The following is a 20,583-nucleotide window of genomic DNA, read 5'->3' on the forward strand; positions in this document are numbered from 1 at the left end:
TGATACAATCACTTTTTTACATTAGTGGTTTCAACAGTTTCAAATCCATGTTCAGATGTCTATTACCTATATAGTGATAGCACAAAAATAACTGTGCCAGGAAACACAAACTGATTCAACCACTATTACCAATCACAAATGCCTTCACATGACTATAAAATCATATTTCTGAAGTTTCTTTTCCTGTTACTGGACAAGTACTTTCACTTAACTTTGTGAAAGAAGTCTGGATGAGGATTTTTTTTTTTTAAATAAAAATGTCACGTTATTTTTTAACTTTTATTTTTAACTTGTAGTACACCAGAATCAAGACTTAGTGAGTCACCTATACACAAAAAGGTTATTTCAAATAAAAGCTCACGTCATATTCCAGACAATCAATAAAGACACTATAAAAGAAAAGCTACTATCTATCAGTCCGTCCTTTCTTAAAAATCCATCATGCGGTCACAATTTCAGGAGTAGTACTTCTATTATTCAAGTTATTGCTACCACCCGCAAGTACAGAATCTGATATGTCTTCTGCAACAGTCTTCAACACTCCTGCAGCACGACTTCCCCTTCCAGCAGATGGACCTAAACCAAAATCATGAATGAACTTAAATGTAAAAATTGCTCTTTGTAGAAACATTTACATTAAAATTTACTTACACAGTCAACATAAAGAAGAACATTTACTCCCACAAAAAAAAAATCAGTAAAACAATATTAAATCATACCACTTGTTCCTCTCTTCTGATTTTGTTACTGTGAAGAAAATTGTCTTTTGACTCAATTACTTTAAATTTTGTACAATTTAGAGTCTGTTGATGGAAGAAGTATGGGAGTTCTAAAATACAGCCTAATTAATATCCTTTTTTTTTAAATTATTGTCTTCATCTTCTGAACCTTTTCATTTTTTTTAAATATCTCCTGCCGCCTGTACATATCTATCACTTGCAGCATCATTTCATCTATAGCTAAAAACACTCTCCTTCCACCAAAAGCACAGAGTCACACTCATACAGGGCTAAATCATCACGGCAGTATGCACATTCAAGAGCTTTTAATGGTTTCTTAACAGTCAACAAAAATTTATGAGGTTCTGTTGTGTTGTTATTATCAAATTTCCAACTTTGACATATTCTTTCATATACCTCTGACTTGAGAATCCCATTATTTTGAGACAGCAATTTGATTGTGACAGGGGACTGGAAGAGAAGGAGAAGTAGTGATAGAATATGAAATTGGGGAAAGGAATGAAAAATGAAGCTGCCAGGTAAAATTTTGGATGAGGCACAATTTAATCATTGCTAACCCTTGGTTTTACTAACCATGAAAGGAAGCGGTAGGTGTGGAAGGGAGCTGGACACAACAGATGGTTTCAGATAGATTATAAAATGCAATCTTGTCAGCAGTTCACGTGTTGAGAGACATGGCATGGTAAAATTATACACCTCATAATTTAGCAGCAACCTTCCACAAGTATGGTTTAAAGAAGTTTCTTTAGCTGAAACCATTACCAGTTTCGGATTCCTACAGATCCAGCCTCAGATGACTTCTTACAGCTTTCCTTTCTCTCCTAATGAAACCTTGTTGTGTGTTTATTACTTAGTGCACAACATCAGCAACAAATATAAAATGTGGTCCCAGCAGGAAAGAAAGGAAAGCTGTAAGAAGCTGTCTGAAGATAGCTTTGTAAGAATCCAAAACGTGTAATGGTTTGAGTTAAATAAACTTTCTTAAGCCGTACTTGTGGCTGGTTGCTGCTTAAATTAGAAACCTTATAAGATTATATACAGTAGAGCGTTGATTATCCGAAGTAATTGGGGGACATGGGTGTTCGGAAAACTGGTTTGTTCAGATAATTGAACTGTACATTTGCCAAAAAGAAGTACTGTATAGTAAATTTATTCATCAAAACAGGCATCTCTTTTAGTATTACAAAGTAACTTACACAGGCAACTTCAGTAGGAATATATAGTATGTGGCACAGTTTATTAAACAAAAATATATAAATATTACACACGCATCTTGCATGAACAATACACACAGTATACAAAATTAATGTTTAAAAAAAATCCTTTATTTTGGTCTGTCTAAGCAAGCCTACACGCTTACGAGCAGCTAAGTCATGTATTTTTTTCATTACAGATATCTGAAACTGGTAACTTTCATCTTGGGCTTCAAACCATCGCAAGGCAGTATCTAAACAAGTGAACACCTCAGAGACATCTAAAACATGAAACTGACAGAAAGTGCACAATGGCAAAGTAGGCATGGCTACAGAAGAAACGCAAATCTGTTGAAACATGCTTAACAATGAGAAAGATAGATGATGCCTACTGGAAAATTAAAGAAATCTTCCAAGAGAAGCAGCTGTATATCAAGAGATCAGTTGGCAAGCCAGTACAAAGCAGGGAATGGAAGGCTGGTACTATGTGTCTGTCATGCAACAGCGAGGCCACTACGCTGCAATGTCTGTTATCAATGACTTCTCCAGCAGCCGGTACGAGGAGCCAGCAGGCCATCGCAAGAGCCTGGCCACTGGCATCAAGGAGGAGATAAAAACTGGCTTGCAAGTCACTGTAACACACTTTGAATCATTCTATGCTGAAGTCTCTACCGTGCTTATACCTTACTTCCATGACCTGGCTCTCTACTGTTTTTTTACTGGACTATATTTTGGATTGCTGTGCTATGGATTAGTGATGGATTTGCTTGACACTGAACGACCTAGATTATGATAATCAAAATAAAATGGGAGAAATCAGAGCTCACATGGAAAGATTTAAGTGTTTGTTTCTCCCGCATGCTGTTCAAGAGTGGAACAGCAGGGAAGTAGTTTAAAGGTGGTTTGATGAACCCTCTGCCAGGCACCTAATTGTGAACTGCAGAGCAATCACATAGATGTAGATGTATTCCAGCTCACAAAGCCAGGGAAGCATTCACCACAACCATTCACACCATTTCAGCCAAAAGACAAAGGCTGTGACTCAAACTACAGTTGCCTGGAGCTCCAATTTCAGGTGAGTAACATAACCAACATTGCTTAATAGAGTGCTTTTCTGTTATCTACTATACCCCAAATAATGACAATATTATGAAAAGGATGCTTGCTACTCAACATCATATAGTGGAGATGCTGAGCCACAAATAGGCACAACAAAAATGCTGCCATCAAGAAAGCTTTTGGCCAAAAAGGCCTTCATTATAAATAAATAAATAAATAAATAAATAAATAAACACACACACACACACGGCCAGAGCCTCTGGCTACTGAGGCCAGACTCAATACCGCAAATAATATGTCTACCACAAAAATTACATCCTCAAAATAAACCTGAGTTAGATTTGTCTGATATCCATAGTTTACTCTCTAAGCATTAGAAAACCCTTGTTCTAGCAGCTTGGCTCAAATTCTTCCATTATTGCAAGAAGTCACATCAATCGTATGCTGCGTGGGCAGCCGATCTCAAAGGGGTGACTTGTAAGTGACGATTTTTGTGTGAAAATCAAAATTGTAAACAATCCTATGCTGAATCATTAGTGGATGATGTAATAATTACACATGGACCCGATAACAAAGTTTGTGTACAGGCTTTGAAATAAATTGAAGAAATGTTAACAATAGCAATAACATTTGAAATGTCAGCTGGAGCACAGCCCAATTTGGAGAAATCAACATGGCCTCTACAAAAGAGCTTAAAATATCAAATGCAGCACAGCAAAATTTTGCTGAAAGTGAAGTAGATACACACAAAACGGCATTCACATCACAGTAAGCTTGATCAGAACTCATCCAGTTCATGATCGTGAGTGTGTGCATGCAGGGGTGTGGGTGTGGGTGTGGGTGTGGGTGTGTGTGTGTGTGTGTGTGTGTGTGTGTGAGAGAGTGAGGAAACCTATTAAATGACACTCATGCACTCCCTCCCACCTCAGTTGCATTCATCACACACTCCCTCTATTATGAACACGAAATGGTGCTGTAAATGGGATTAAAATTAACTAAAAGAAAGACACTGAGAAATGTGACTGGCTGACCACTTACAGAAAACATAGGTGAGCAAGTCAGCCTGTTAACACATTAAAGAAGATCTCCCTAAAATTTTTGGAAACATGTTGGATGCATCACAAAACCTTAAATCTCTCATCTCTCCCCTTTGCGTTTGAATGATATCTGAAATAGAGGGCAGATCTGTCAGCAAAACTGCCACTGCCCACTGGTCGGAAAATTAATCACAGTCTAACAGAATGTGGTGCACAGCGATCTGTATGCCACAAGCACCACACACTGGAGGGTCCTCTCACCAGAGCAAGAAGGTATGCAACATAGGGCACTGGTCTATGAGAAGACAACTAAGGAGCAACTCATCCCATCGACGTGGCTGGAAGGTGCTATGCCATGACCGCTTTGTGGGCTTTACTAGACACAGCTTATTGTCTGCCACTGCCGGCCACTCATCCTCCCATCAATGCAAGACTATCTCAATAGCAAGGCAATAACATGCAGGGGGAGGGCACACCAAGCTAACTGAGCATTGTGATGCACCTTCTTCGCTACTAAATCTGCTCTTTCATTCCCCACATTACTCAGTGCCCTGGCACCCAGCAGAGAGACACCTCCTTCCACAGTAACTGTAGCTGGAGGAGAGCATCCTGGATATTCTGGACTACCTTATCTGTTGGGTACAAGCGTTGTATAGAGTGAAGGGCACTCACAGATTTGGAACAGGCAAGGAATTTAATACTCTAATCATGCATGTCTCGTAAGCTCAAGTGCCAACGAGATCTCATACAATTCTGCATCGAAGACTGTAAAGTCTTGAGGCAGTGAGACCTTGAGGACACAATCAGAGAGAAAAACAGAGCAACCAACAGAGCCACCTTGTTTCGATCCATCCATAAAGACAGTTGTAAATGTGTGCAGCTCTGTTATAATGTCCTTAAATAATGTATTAAAAACATATGCAGGAGTGCAACCTCTCCTGTACTGCACTAACTCTGTAACTACTCTGGGCCTTTGCAGTAACAAGGGTGACAGATGGTTAAAATTCCTGTATCTGGGGTTGTTCCTGCTCCACACTAAGGGACTGCAGCATACGCCGCATGCACATTCCAGATGGGCTCATGGATGACTGGAGAAAAGATGGCCCAGAGGTGGACAAGCAGCAGTATGGTATGCCGGTGTATTCAGGCTGCAAGGAACTCGCATGCCTAACACACCATGAGGAGTTGTCATCTGACTGTAAGTTGTGGTGCACCAGCCAGAGCATATCCCCTCATGGTGATGATGGATAGCATCAATCACCTTCAGATAAGAAGACCTTGCCGATCTATACACTGTGCACCGGTAGTCTAGCTGCGAAAGTATGAAAGCCCTATAAAATTGGAGCAGGCACTTCATGACATTCAGAGCCTTCAGGGTTCTGACTTTCTGGTCTCTCAGGTGTGGCAGCCACAATTTCGAGTCAAAAATAAGACCCAGAAACCTCACTGAGTCTTTAAAATGTAGAACAGTGTCCCTCATATCCAAGGTAGGTAAATTAAAAATGGACACACACACACACACACACACACACACACACACAAAATCGTGTGGGAGGCAGTCATGAAAGTCGCACTGATTAAGTTGCTATAGACTACTGTGTCTCCAAGTAGTGTCATATGTCTTACTGATGTCAAATAGAATACTGAGACAGCAATGTCTACAAAGGAAAGCTTGCTGAATAGCTGCCTCTAGCAGGTCAGTTTGTCGACAGTGGACTGAAATCTCCATAATGCACATTGAGTCCAGCTAAGAAGTTGCCTGGTCTCTAACAACCAGACCCGATGACAATCATTTGCTCAAGGGTCTTCTGAGATAGCTTGTTAAAGCAATACTCTGGTAACTATTGGGACACATGCAATCCCTTCCTAGTATGAGGAGAGGGATCAAAACTGCCTCTCTCCAAGACTGGGAAAGTGACTTGTCTGCTACATCAAATTAAAACATTCAAGGGGGATTTCCTTTGACACTGTAGACAAATGTTGAAACTTTCAGTAACAGATCTTGTTGTGACTGGATGCAGTATCACATGTCTCAGACAGTGCCGGTTACAGCTCCCACAGGGAGAAAGGGGAGTTGTAAGATTTAGAACTGTTGGATCTGAGATCCACCTTGCACATTTTTACAGTTGCACCGTAGCTGTGACACCCAGGATCCTGGTTGGCATTGACAGTAGTCTTTGCAAAATGCTCTGCCATCATCTGAGCAATGTCTCCAGGTGTTGTTTGGAGATACCCTTGTTTCAACACTGACAATACTGGTAAACGACTGTGTATACCAGAAATCCTCAGGATGGCTTCCTATGCTCCCGCAGAACAAGTGGATCAGTTGATGGAACGCTTTCCATGGCCTTTTCTTGCTCTCCTTAAGTACACATCGAGGCTTGGCTGTCCTGACTCTAAAGGCTGAGCTGTGAGCTGTTGGGCAGCATTTAAACTGTCAAAGAGCTGCACACCTATCCCAGATTGATGAACAGCACTCATCAGGGCACCAAGGTACAGACTGCTTTCTAATATAACTGAAGACTTCGGGATCAATAAGTCAGCGGCATGATGGATCACTTGTGTGATGTGACCCACCCATTCCTAGACCTTGTCACGGTGTTCAAACACAGCCAGCTGGCTGAACAGCATCTCATTAGCCCTGCTGACCATCCATTTCAGTGGCGTCTGTTCAAGCAATCCTCCATCCATTAGGTGGATCCACAGGGCGAAGTGGTCACTGGAATGAAGGTCATCAGTTTCTCTCCACTGGGCTGAGTCTGAAAGGGCAGGAGAGCAGAAGAAGAGGTTGATGGCTGAGGACAAGCCAGTAGCAACTGTGATGTGAGTGGAACTGCCTGTATTTAGGATGCACCACTCCTGAGACATCATGAGGTTCTCTAAGACTCAACCCCATGTGCAAGTATAGCTCAAGCCCCATAATACATTATGGGTATTGAAGTCTCCCAGTAAGAGCAATGGTCAGGGGAAATGTTCTATAAGAGTCTATCACATAATGTGGAGGTTTGCTTCCCATCTCAATTGGGGCTGATTCTTTCTTTAGCCTTTGGTGTTTTTGTCTGGGGAGATTTTGCAGCCACAGCTGTAGAGTTTGTAGTGGCAGCGCTGAACGGTGGATCAGTCTGAACCTGAGGAGGGGCAGGGAGTTCCACAACTTTGGCAACTATGGCCTTGTCTGATGTTCTGGGAGGAGGTAAAGGCTTTGGAGTGGCTGCAGCAGCACAAGTGCAATGACAAATGCAGGCACTAGTGCTAACACTAGCAACCTCCATTTGTGTAGCAGCATCGGTCTTCTGAACTGGCTGTTTAAGGACAGACACAAAGGAGATAATGAACACAAGGGGCTGCATGGCCTCATAGATATCTTTGGCCTCACTATATGAGATACAATAAGTAGTTTTGATCTCATGTATCTTCCTTTCTTCAAGACATTAAAGTCCCTACTCCAGACAGGGTGATCCCCAGTGCAGTTTACAAACTTTAGAGGAGATGACCAACCAACCCCTCAGCCACCACATTTGCCACAGGTGGTTTTTCCCCTTACATCCTATGGTGGTGTACCCAAAGTGCTGGCAAGTAAAACAGCACATGGAGTTGGGAAATAAGGTCACACACTGAGGTGAAGGAAACCTGCCTCAACTTGCTGTGGAAATTTCGTGCTGCTGAAAGTCAGTACAAATGAGTCTGATTTCACAAGATCGCCATCCACCCTTTTTGTTATGTTTTGCACTTCAACAATTCCTTCCTGGGACCTCTCAGCTTTCAGTTCTTATTGGGGAATGTCAACCAGATCTCTGCGAGCGACAACACCTTTGCTGTAGTTGAAGGTGTTGTGCAGTTTGCTTTCAATTGCCTATACCCCTCGAGGCACTGAGATTCCTGGATGTACTTCACTTGTTGGGAATTACTTGTTTCTACCAACAGGATCCCATTTCAAGGCACTTCAAAGATCTGAAAGTACTAACAATGTCCTATAAACCTTTTTGTATGTAGAAAAGTGAGACTTTCTCAAAGCTACCCTCTTTCCATTTAACTATAAGAAACACTTTCTGGCCACCAGCATGTGTTCTGTTAATAGAGATTGAAAGACACTCCGTAAACACCAAGTCTGGAGGACTGGCAACAAGAGCCCTCTTGTTTGATTGTCCACCCTTTCCACTGAGAGGAGGAAGAGAAAATTTTGAAGGATCCATCCCAGACCCATGAGCAGCTAGAGAAGCAAAAGTCCACCTAGACAAAGCCTCACATGCCTAGGTAAACTCTATACAACTAAGGTGCAGCATGTTACCCACAGGTCGCCTGTTAACGGCTGTCCCACTTCAACAACAATGTGTCTCATCAGTGCACAGCACACGAGATTGAGGGTTTTTGTACAGAGGTTTTTACCATCCTCGGAATCCTGGCGTTTGAGCCAAGATGCCCGTTCCCTGTGATACACAATGTTTCACTGCCACTCTATATAGTGGTCGTTGAAGCATGCCCAGAGCTAACATTGACAAGGACTGGCGGTACTTACCAGTCCCCAGCTCAGGAACCCCAGGGTCACCAAGCTCGTACCCAGGAAATGAATGATAAGCCCCTAAGAGCTTCGTCTTTGTCATTGAACTCAGGCTTCAAACCCCAACATCCATTTATGGACAAAACTGAAAAAATGAAACAGCGGTGGCTCGTATTTGACTCGCAGCCTTCATGTAACCATTCTACCATCCAACCTTGCTATAATGACAGCAGGAAGCAGTACCCAGGGTGCCCAGTTATGTTCACTCAGTGGCCATCTAGGGAAATGCACTGTGCACAGCACTGTAAACAAGTAAACGTGACAGAACTTTACAAAAGCGAAATTGCATTGCACAGATGACACTGCACCAGCATGAACATGTTTTAGCCTCAGCTGAAACCTTTCACAGAGCAACTGCGAAAGTTCTCTCTATCATTAACACTTAACAACCAATTAATAAAATTTCTTGTTTAAACCAATTCACCAATTCCTATTACAAATGAGGAAACCTATGCTCCATTTGGTTCTCTGACTCTTCAGCTGACATAACAAGGTTATAGTCCTACAGCAAGCACCGATTACTTCTGAGCACTAAATGCACAGTAACAGTACAAAAAGTCAGTTGTCTCATTACTTTCTTAGCTGTGCCATCAAGTCATCAAGTACAAGACATTTCTGAGATGGATGGGTTTTCATATTTTCGTTGTAAAATAGTAGGTGACAGCAACATTGTAACAGCAGTCATACCACTCAATCTCCATTCACTGTGCACTGAAATTTCAGAACTATTTGCACCACGCTTAAGGTGTACATATAATTATGTAGCTCACATTCAGCTAAAGTCTTCTGCAGGATGTCTCTACTTTAGAGCTAGACCAGTGTCAGTAGCATTGCAAGATTATCTCAAGTTGAAATTAGTTTGTCTGGTGCAACAAGACAACCTCACAGCCATCACATCCAGTTAATGGGCTAAACCGCTGGTAGTGATATGAAAACTAAATGGCTCCATTGGTGACTTTAAATAAACTATGTAAACACAATCAGAAAGTAATGTCTATGCCATTCCATAGACAAGAGAACTTATGTCAAGACTATCAGATGGGCAGTACTTTCAAAACCCGACCTTTCTGACACTAATTTGCGTCTGCTACTAGATGAACAGTCCACCCAATTCATAGCCATCAACACTACATTGGAGTTGTACAGATACAACAGATTGCCTTGCGAAATTGCTAGGGTGCTAACAATTTTCAAACGATTTTTTTGAAGCAACTATTTCAAAACATTTAGAACAAAATATATTACTGCACTATACATTAGCAAGTAGCACTACAGGGGAACAACATCTTGCGAACTTATGTCTACTGTTCCAGAGACTCCAACAAAATGAACTGAAGCGTAACCAACAAAAGAGTGAATTCTTTCAAGACCAAGTGGAGTACTTCTGCCACATATTGAGTTGTAAAGGACTTCAACTAACTCGGCAGCATGTGGAAGTCATAGAAAAATCCAGGTGCCTATGAACTTAAAAGCCCTTCAGTCATCTCTTTGTATAAATTATCATGCAAAATGTATACCAAATACCACCTAGACTGCCAGAGCCCTTAATAATCTATGTAAGAAAGATCTAAAATAGGAATGCTCACAGCAGTCTCAGGAGACTCTTCACAAGTTAAAACGTTTATTATTCACTCCTCGTCTGGTAATCTACGATCCATCAAAACACCTTATCCTTGCAAGCACGGCATCAGAGCAATTCTGTCTTATTTAAAGCGATGATGGGTGTGAACAGCTAATCCCTTATGCCTCCAAAACACTGACTTCAGCCCAGATCACTCTCAAATAAATCAACAACAAAAATAAAAAAATTTAAAAATCTCTATCATATTTGGCATCCAAAAATTCCACATATTTCTTTACAGCACAAAATTTCACCTCATAACAGACCATAAACGATTAATTTCCTTCCTGAGTCCTAAGAACTGCCTTCCGTAAAAAACGGCATGCCTACAATGCTGGGCCCTCTTCCTCAAAAATGACAATCATTCAATTCACTATCAGCCAACAGTACAACATGCCAACACAATGCCCTATCCAGACCACCTATGGGACCAGATCTCACATCTGGCTCTTGGAAAACACTGTGCTTGCAAATAGATGACACCTTACAGAACTACCTATAAGCTTACCCTGTAACTGCACTGTACTTGTAAACGATACAGTGAGGAACCAAACCTCAAACAACGACATTCCTTCAAGGAAATCTGGACATAATTTTTCCATAAAAAACCGGTTCCAGATGGTACAGAGAGTACTGACAATGACTCACAGATGGTCAAAACCACCCGGCCCCCAGCCCCACTGCATTAGGTTGCCATCGTCATTGTCGCTATTGAAGAAGAGGAAGAGGAAGAATTAGCAGTAGTTCCTGTCATCATAATTGTTGTTGTTGTTGTTGTCGTTGTCGGTGGGTGGGTGTGTAGGTGGGTGCGTGGGTGGTTGGTTGGTTGGTTGGTTGTGAGTTAAGAGACAAATGTAGGCCAATGATGAAAGCATGAAGAAGTGGTAAAATCAAGGCACTGAAAGCAAAACTGATGCCAGAGCTGAGAAATAATTTAAGGAGAAGTAAAAATACATGGATCCAACTGGTACATAGGTCAGAGCAGACACCTGGTCTCCCAGAACTCACCTGTGGTGAGAGAAACTACACCAGCATCCGACTCCCCCCACCAACACTTTTGAGAGCAAAGACAGTTGCAGAGTAAAGAATGCCTTCAAGTCAGAAGTACCACAAAAGTAAAAGTGAGAAGGCTAGAAATGTAATGGACTCAGTTAGCCCATCAACAATGTAACAATAATCAAGGCAGCAGGTGGGTGGGCCCAAGCGAGTGTCGCTGGGGTTCTGCATGTGATGGTAGCCATCTCACCCACAACCCTCCCACCCCCTACCCATTACAGTCAATGCATTTGAGGGGGAACAGCACCAACTATTCAATGGTGTGCTATCCCTAAAACAGAAAATATGGTGCAGCAGAAAAAGGGGCAAACCACATCTAAAGCAATTAAACCAAGGCTAAAAGTGGGATGAAGGTGACAGCTGGCAAGGGAGGTAGGGTCAAGAGGCGCCCACACCCGATATATGGCAGGAATGTTGCAACCCCAACCACTGCTGTCTCCGTCCCGAAGGTATTATTAAAATTTTTATGTCTGAGAGTAAAAACCACTTTCACAGAGAAAATGGAGAAACAGTTCTACAGTCTGCAAGTCATTCTTTGATATCAGAGGCAAGGAATCCAGAAGACCATGCTTAGCATGGAGAGCCAGAAGAAAGGGGCATTCCACCAGGATGTGAGCTACTGACTGTAAGGCTCCATAACCACAACAAGGGTGTAGCTTGTTACGTAAAACTACGGGTTAGTCTAGTATCACCGATGTGGAGGTGACATAGGACAGTGGATTCCTTCCAGAAGGAATGGAAAGGAAGAACATTAGTGTTGAATGTCCCATCAACATCACAGTCATTAGAAATGGAGCACAAGCTTGGATTAGAGAGGATGGGGAAGGAAATTGACCATGCCCTTTCAGAGGAATTGATTCAGGGAAGTCATGCAAAACCTAACTCTGAATGGTTGAATGGGGATTTGAACTGTCATCCTCCCAAAAGTGAGTAGGAACAGAAGGAAGAGTGCCAAGCAGCACAATTCTCCTTAATAGTGTGGAATTTATTAAAGGGGACAGTAGTCCACCAGATGCTGTTCCATTTATGAATGAGCAAAGATCTTATTTGCACTTGCAAATCCACACCTGGAATTGTCAAAGTGCATGTTGGGCGAGTAATCGCTTCTCTATCCAAATGGTTGGCCACTTCATTGCTGGAGATACCTACATGATTTGGAATACACAGAAAGACAACCAAGCAGGCAGTATAACCAAGGTCTGAGAGAAGGTGTAACATGGATCGATGGCCTGTAGCCTGCTCATTGAGTCACTACAAATTTAAAGGAAGTCTGTTTAATAAAATGTAGGGCTCTGTTAATGGCTATCAGCTTCAGTGTAAGAACACAAAACATTCCCAGCAATGAATGTTTTTCCTGACCAGTGGGCAATATAAAAGCTTATCCCATTCTAATTACAGTTTTAGTGCCATCAATGAAAATGACAGTGGCACCATTATACTCTAGAGGAACTGAAAGGAACAAATGCTGAAAGGTCATGGGTAAGACAGACTTTAGGACCTTGAAACAGATGGATCCCACCCATGGTCTGGGTTGTGCAGATAAGAATGGAGAGCTCATTCTGGACGAGGTTAGGAAGACGCCCCAGCAGAAGGCCTCAATGCACATTCAAACTGTAATCTCACCTGAGTGTGGGTGTCATGAAGTTGATGCCCCCCATATACAAAAAGGATGTGATAAGTTGGATAATTGAATAATTGGAAAATTGTCTGAAGTTGACTGAATAAGAGAGCAAGAATTGGTACAGTGGGAAATGAAGGGGAAAGACTAATGCTTCAGCAAGGAGACAGTCTAAGGGACTAGTCTTTAAGGTGCCAGTTGCCAGTCTTACTCCATGTTGATGGCCTGAGTCCAACAATTTCAAAGATGAAGGTGCCTATGAGACCAGCATATGGTAAAAACGGAATAGAGTATTGCAATCCGCACACCAAGAGGTGTGGGCAAGGAAGTGGAGAGCATTAAGGTTCCACATGCAGCTGGTCTTTAGTTGACGAATATGGGGCAGCCAAGTCAGCTTTTTATCAAACAGAAGCCCCAAATATCAGGACTGTGCAACAATGTCCACATGCTTGCTACTCAAGTAGAGTTCTGGGTCAGGGAGGACCTGTGGTACGACTACAGACATTTGCTTTGCAAGAAAGAATTGACAGTCATGGGGAAGTGTCCAAGAGGAGACCCTTCGGATGCCTAATGGAGGTCTATAGCCCCCTCATGGCAATGATCAAGAGTGTAAAATTTAGCACAGTCCTGCAGAATGCCATTCCCTTGTACCCACTGGAAGCCGAGTGATGTACCAAGTCTATCTTGAAGCAAATGGTGTGGAAAAAAAAGAACACTGAATAGAAGTCAGTAGGGAGCCTCAACAGCCCCAGTCATGAAGGGTGAGTAAAATGTGAAGGTGCCAAGCCGGGTCATATGCCTCAGGTAGGTCGTAACAGACTGCTATGATGTGTTGGCATTCAGGAAAAGCATTTTGGATCACTGTTTCCAACATAACCAGATGGTAGATTTAGGATTGTCCCTCCTGGAAACCACACTGATGGGGTCAAAAGGCTCTGCAATTCAAGAACCTAGCACAATCAGTGGGCTATCATCCTTTCAAGAAGTTTGCAGAGCACATTGGTCAGGTTAACTTGCTGGTACCTGTCGATGGACACTGGGTCTTTGCCTGGCCAAAGGATTGAGACCATAACACTGTCTCGCCATAGTGAAGGAAAGACACCTTCAAGCCAAACAAGGCTTAAGGCCATGGGGAGATGGAGCCTTTGAGTAACATTCACATGTTGGATCATCTGATTATGAACTGAATCCGCAACTAGGGCTCTGCATTGTGACAAGCAAGAGCATTACCCAGTTCCAAATCAGTGAAATATTCGTTATATAATTCAGTGTGGCAGGTGGCAGAATTGGGGGAGGGGGGGGGATAGTGAAGGATAGTGAGAGGTCTTCTACTTGTCACTTATGCATTTGAAAGACCACTGAGACTGTTACAAAGTGGGGCTCACTGTTTTCAACAAGTCCTGGCACATTGCCACAAACACCCTCCTGAAGGAAGAGAACCAGAACAGTTGTTGATCTTCAGTGGCCAAGAAGACTATGGAGCTTGGTCTACACCTAGAATGAGAAGAAATATGTCCCAAAGAATGAGACAGAGTGATCCCAGTATTACTTCTTACTGTGTTTAATTAGACAGCAAGCCTTAGTGTGAAGCTTCTTAAAAGTGAAGAGGGTCGTCAGTGAAGTATGCAGCTCGAGATTTTGCAGGATCTTTCAACAATCCTAAATAGCTGTTGCAATGCCTTTGGTCCACCAAGGCCTCTGCTGGCAGTAGAGGGGGCTTGCAGAAAGGGGAATAGAAGTTCCAGTAGCATCACAGGACAGATATCCACCACGACCTCACCAATGCAATCTGACACAAATAGGCGAAGGTGACAGTTGGCTCTTTGAAGAGCTCTATGTGGTATAGCCTGTCAGGTGGTGACAAGGAAGTGACAGGATCACCAGAAAGGGGTCAGTGTCACAAAGGTCATCACATAGCTACTGCTGCAGTGAAGTCACAATACTGGCAGAAGAGATAGTAAGGCTGATAGCTGAATAGGTGTCATGGGCAGCAATAAAGTTGGTAGGAGTACTGTCATTGAGGAGGCACAGAACAAGATTGGAAAGAAGTTGGTTAATCAAAATTTCCTTACCACAGGGACCCCTCTACTCAATGGGGGTGTTTCGCACTGAAGTTCCCAAGCAACAGAAAAGGGGAAGAGAGTTGCTGGGTTAAGGAAGTTATCTCGAAGTAACTGCACTGCATGGAGGTAAATAAACTTCACAAATGTTGGTTGCACAGGTTGTTTGCATTCACACTGCTATTGTTTCCAATCAGAAATGGGGGGATTCCACTGACAACATCTATGCAAACCAATGTAATATTCACACAAACTATGTTGATACTCAGTGTGGTGGCTGTTGGGAGTGTCAGTTCATGGGAAATGCCTTTACAATGGCTCCCAACAGCCACCTCGCCGAGTGTCAACTTAGTCTGTGCATACAGTACAGACCCATTCAAATGCTCTCTCAGAGCCAGCATGTTTCTGACAGATTGTGCCATAAACTCGAAGAGTTGGGAAAGGATCATCAGTGAATTGTGTTTTTTGGAGAGCAACACACATTGCAGAACAAGAGGAAATTAATTGTAGTTCCAGCAGGTGACAGTAATATTCACTGCAGTTCCATTGTATCATCACACTGAGGGTGTCACAGTTACATGTAAAGAAACCATGTCCCAGGAGAGTGGAACAACATTAATGAACAACGAACATCGGTTTGGAGTTGGACAGAGTGGGGGGGCATGGGATTGGGGGGGGGGGGGGGAGGTGCTGTTGCCCCAGGAGTCACCAGAGTTTCTTCTCCTCCTCTTCCTCAACTTTCAGCAGTTGAGATTCTTGTGATGGCTTATCCACTGTTATCTGTAAATTTATGGGGAGAGGGTACCCAGGAGGGAGCACTGCCACCAGTATATGCTGGAGGAAGAAGCTGTGTCTCCGGCTGGATGCAAGGATTGGTTCCTGAAGATGGTGCCACAGGAACCACAAAGGGGAGAGAGTGTCAGCTCCACGTTCAAGTTACTCATGCAACTAGCATATGTCACCACTGAGGAAATAAACTCACCATGTACTGCTAATGATCTAGCCACAGTTGTTGCAAAAGTCAACATTACTGAGACTGGATACAAATGATTACATTTTTTCTGAGCTTCAAAATATGACAGATAACCTCTGACCTTTGATTTATGAATTTTGTATTTCTAGAGTAGGATGGCACACTTCACAAAATGGGGAGGGTGGTGGTTCTTGAAACTTACACAGATGTGTGGTAGCACACCAATGATTTCCTGTAAAGTAGTCAGCCACAGTCTGCAAATTGGGTCACGTGTACAGGAAGACATATGCCTGAAGCACTGGTATTTAAAACATCAAAATGGGTAAAATGATTTAAAACATTATGTTGAGTATGGGAAATACTGCTTCTCATCACAGTTTTAAACATGAAATTGACCTTGCCTGGATGCGTATCCCCTCAAAAGTGAGGATGAATGCCCCAGGATCTACCTTGTAGTCTGGTGGGGCTCAATGTACCAAGTACTTGCATAGTTCTTTGTCTGTCTGCAGCATTGGGTCCAAATAAAAAATTAATCCCTGCAACACATTGATGTTCTTATGGGGTGTAATGGTCACAGATAAATCAACAAGTTGATTAAAAGAAAGTAAAACCTTGAACTGGGTAGAATTTGCCACCTTAATCAAGATGGAACCACTTCACAGGCTGCTACCCAGCTCTACTGTTGCAAACAAAAAAAAAAAAAAAAAAACTGAGTGGAGTAACTGTCTGCAAATCACTTGGTTTTGTTTTCATGCTGTGGCATAGCCAAGGAGGGGAATAGGTCCTAGGGTCTTAATGATCAGTGCTAAATTGCAGTCTGTTTGAAGAGACTGCCAGAGCTTCAGGACCACAAGCTGATAACTTTGGTCATTTCATGATACACAATATCAACCATGATACCACCTACTCCAAACAAAGGCTCTCCCTACAAGTGCCACCCAGCAAAGGCCTCCAGGCGTGATGGCCACAGCCTAAAGTCTCGGTGCCGCCAAACGGACAGATAGCTATTCCTCAGCATGCACGTGGAGGTGACAGTTCAGGCACCAATAGTGTGATCCCTGTGTTGTCAGGAGTTATCACTGTACAGCTAGCTGATGATCTCCCCTCCCCCCCCCCCCCCCACACACACACATGGGCAGGCCACAATGCTGGGTACTGGTTGACCAACCATGCAGTAGCTGCACAACCTGTAAAAAATTTTGAAAAATGTTGAGTTCAAACCCAAGTGTAAGGAATGACCATAAATTAACCAAAATATGTGGTGTTAAAGAAGGGAACAAGGTGGGAAAATCATCCCAACATCCCACACAGTAGTTAAGAAGTCAGTGAGGGATCTATCCTAGAGTATAAGGATATAGTCAGAGAGCAAAATTGCTGCAGAGGAAAAGAAGAAGAAGAAATGTGATGGTTTGGGGCTCCATGCTCACCACATATGTACTCAAAAAAACGAGTTTTGAGGCTGGGGGTAGCAACAAAAGTACAAGAAGAGCAATACTGTTTATTACAGTGATGATCAAGGAATTAAGATTAGGAAATCAGACACTAAAATCAGTTAGTGATTTTTTGCTGTTTGAGCAAAAAATAAATGACAATGGCCAAAATACACTCCTGGAAATTGAAATAAGAACACCGTGAATTCATTGTCCCAGGAAGGGGAAACTTTATTGACACATTCCTGGGGTCAGATACATCACATGATCACACTGACAGAACCACAGGCACATAGACACAGGCAACAGAGCATGCACAATGTCGGCACTAGTACAGTGTATATCCACCTTTCGCAGCAATGCAGGCTGCTATTCTCCCATGGAGACGATCGTAGAGATGCTGGATGTAGTCCTGTGGAACGGCTTGACATGCCATTTCCACCTGGCGCCTCAGTTGGACCAGCGTTCGTGCTGGACGTGCAGACCGCGTGAGACGAGGCTTCATCCAGTCCCAAACATGCTCCATGGGGGACAGATCCGGAGATCTTGCTGGCCAGGGTAGTTGACTTACACCTTCTAGAGCAAGTTGGGTGGCACGGGATACATGCGGACGTGCATTGTCCTGTTGGAACAGCACGTTCCCTTGCCGGTCTAGGAATGGTAGAACGATGGGTTCGATGACGGTGTGGATGTACCGTGCACTATTCAGTGTCCCCTCGACGATCACCAGTGGTGTACGGCCAGTGTAGGAGATCGCTCCCCACACCATGATGCCGGGTGTTGGCCCTGTGTGCCTCGGTCGTATGCAGTCCTGATTGTGGCGCTCACCTGCACGGCGCCAAACACGCATACGACCATCACTGGCACCAAGGCAGAAGCGACTCTCATCGTTGAAGACGACACGTCTCCATTCGTCCCTCCATTCACGCCTGTCGCGACACCACTGGAGGCGGGCTGCATGATGTTGGGGCGTGAGCGGAAGACGGCCTAACAGTGTGCGGGACCGTAGCCCACCTTCATGGAGACGGTTGCGAATGGTCCTCGCCGATACCCCAGGGGCAACAGTGTCCCTAATTTGCTGGGAAGTGGCGGTGCGGTCCCCTACGGCACTGCGTAGGATCCTATGGTCTTGGCGTGCATCCGTGCGTCGCTGCGGTCCGGTCCCAGGTCGACGGGCATGTGCACCTTCCGCCGACCACTGGCGACAACATCGATGTACTGTGGAGACCTCACGCCCCACGTGTTGAGCAATTCGGCGGTATGTCCACCCGGCCTCCCGCATGCCCACTATACGCCCTCGCTCAAAGTCCGTCAACTGCACATACGGTTCACGTCCACGCTGTCGCGGCATGCTACCAATGTTAAAGACTGCGATGGAGCTCCGTATGCCACGGCAAACTGGCTGACACTCACGGCGGCGGTGCACAAATGCTGCGCAGCTAGCGCCATTCGACGGCCAACACCACGGGTCCTGGTGTGTCCGCTGTGCCGTGCGTGTGATCATTGCTTGTACAGCCCTCTCGCAGTGTCCGGAGCAAGTATGGTGGGTCTGACACACCGGTGTCAATGTGTTCTTTTTTCCATTTCCAGGAGTGTATGTAGGATATAAATGCAGATAGGCAATATCAGATATAGTGTTTCTGAAAAAGGGAAATCTGTTAACACTAAAAATTAATTTAAGTGTTATGATGTCATTTTTAGAGATATTTTCCTGCAACAGTAAAGAAATTTGGACAATGAACAGTTCATACAACAAAAAGCTTTTGAAAAGTGGCGAAAGGTCTTGCTACGAAATTAGTCTCACTTATTTAGAAGACACCCCATGAACCACAGACCTTGCCAAGGCAGGTTGGCTTGGGTGCCTCAAGGATACAGATAGCCACTCTGTAGATGGAACCGCAATGGAGGGATATATGTACAGATGCCTGAGTAACCAGAGGTTCCTGAAGTGGAGCAGCAGCCTTTCCAGTAGTTACAAAGGCAACAGGCTGGAAGATTGATCTGGCCTTGCAATATTATCTAATGTGGTCTTGCTACGCTGGTACTGCAAACATCTGAAACTAAGGGGAAACTACATTCATCATTTCTTTTCCTAAGGGCATGCAACTTTACTCTATGGCTTCATATTGATGGCATCCTATTGGGTAAAATATTCCAGAGGTGGAACAACCCTCATTAGGATCTCTGGAGGAGGACTACTCAGGAGGACGTCGTCATAAAAAACCAAACTGGTATTCTGTGGGTTGGAGAATGGAATGTTATAACCCTTAATTGTGTAGGCATGTTGGAGAATTTAAAAAGGGAAATAGATAGGTTAAGTCAGATATAGTGAGAACAAATGAAGTGTGGTGGAAGGAAGAACAGGACTTCGGTTCATGTCAGGACATGCTTACAATGCAAGATCAAACAGGCATAATGTAAGACGAGACCTAATAATGAATCAGAAAAATGGAATGTGGATAAGCTACAGTGAACAACGCACACAATGTGTTATCATAGGCAAGATAGAAAAGAACCCAACACCCACCACAGCAGTGCAAGTTTATATGCCAACTAGCTCTGCAGATGAAGAGATTGAAAGATTGTATGAAGAGATAAAGGAAATTATTCAAATAGTTAAGAGAGACAAAAATTTAAATGTGAATTGGGGACTGGAATTCAACACGAAGGAAAGGGAAGAGAAGGAAAGGTAACAGGAGAACATGGGCTGGGAGAAGGAATGACAGAAGAAGCCACCAGGCAGAATTCTGCACAGGCCATAATTGAATCTTCACTAGCAAATGGTTTAAGAATAATGACAGAAGGTTTTACATGTGGAAGGAATGCAGGAAGGTATTAAATTGATTACAAAATGGTAAGACAGAGCTCAAAACCAAATTTTAAACTGCAAGTCATTTAAAGGGGCAGATGTAGACTGACCATAATTTATTAGTTATGAACAGCGGATTAAAACTGAAGAGATTGCAAAAAGTAAGGAAATAGGCCCTGGTTAAACTGAAGGAACTAGATGTAGTTGTGACTTTTAGAAGGAACATTAGGCAACCTTGGACTAAAACAGGGGAAATAAATGCAATAGAAGAAGAATTGCTAGAACTGAGAGATGAAACAGGGAAGAAATACAATAGAAAAAGAAAGGGTAATTTTGAAAGCTGAAACAGGGAAGGTACCAGAGGATCACATGAATAAAAAGGTATGACTTAGTAGAAATATGTAAGTTGGTTGGTTGGTTTGGGGGATT

General features: G+C 43.3%; 1 protein-coding gene across 1 annotated transcript in view; it reads right to left on the reverse strand.

Moving 5' to 3' along the window:
- Positions 1–265: 265 nt before the first annotated feature.
- The window catches only part of LOC126248218 (probable low affinity copper uptake protein 2), an 87,085-nt gene continuing 66,767 nt past the window's right edge, over positions 266–20,583 (reverse strand). The window contains exon 5 of the mRNA XM_049949041.1: positions 266–576. Within this exon, the coding sequence (XP_049804998.1) occupies positions 440–576 (137 nt within the window). The 3' untranslated portion in view covers positions 266–439. The remainder of the gene's footprint in view (positions 577–20,583) is intronic.

This window comes from Schistocerca nitens, chromosome 3, assembly GCF_023898315.1.
Source record: "Schistocerca nitens isolate TAMUIC-IGC-003100 chromosome 3, iqSchNite1.1, whole genome shotgun sequence".
NCBI classification, from domain to species: Eukaryota; Metazoa; Arthropoda; class Insecta; order Orthoptera; family Acrididae; genus Schistocerca; species Schistocerca nitens.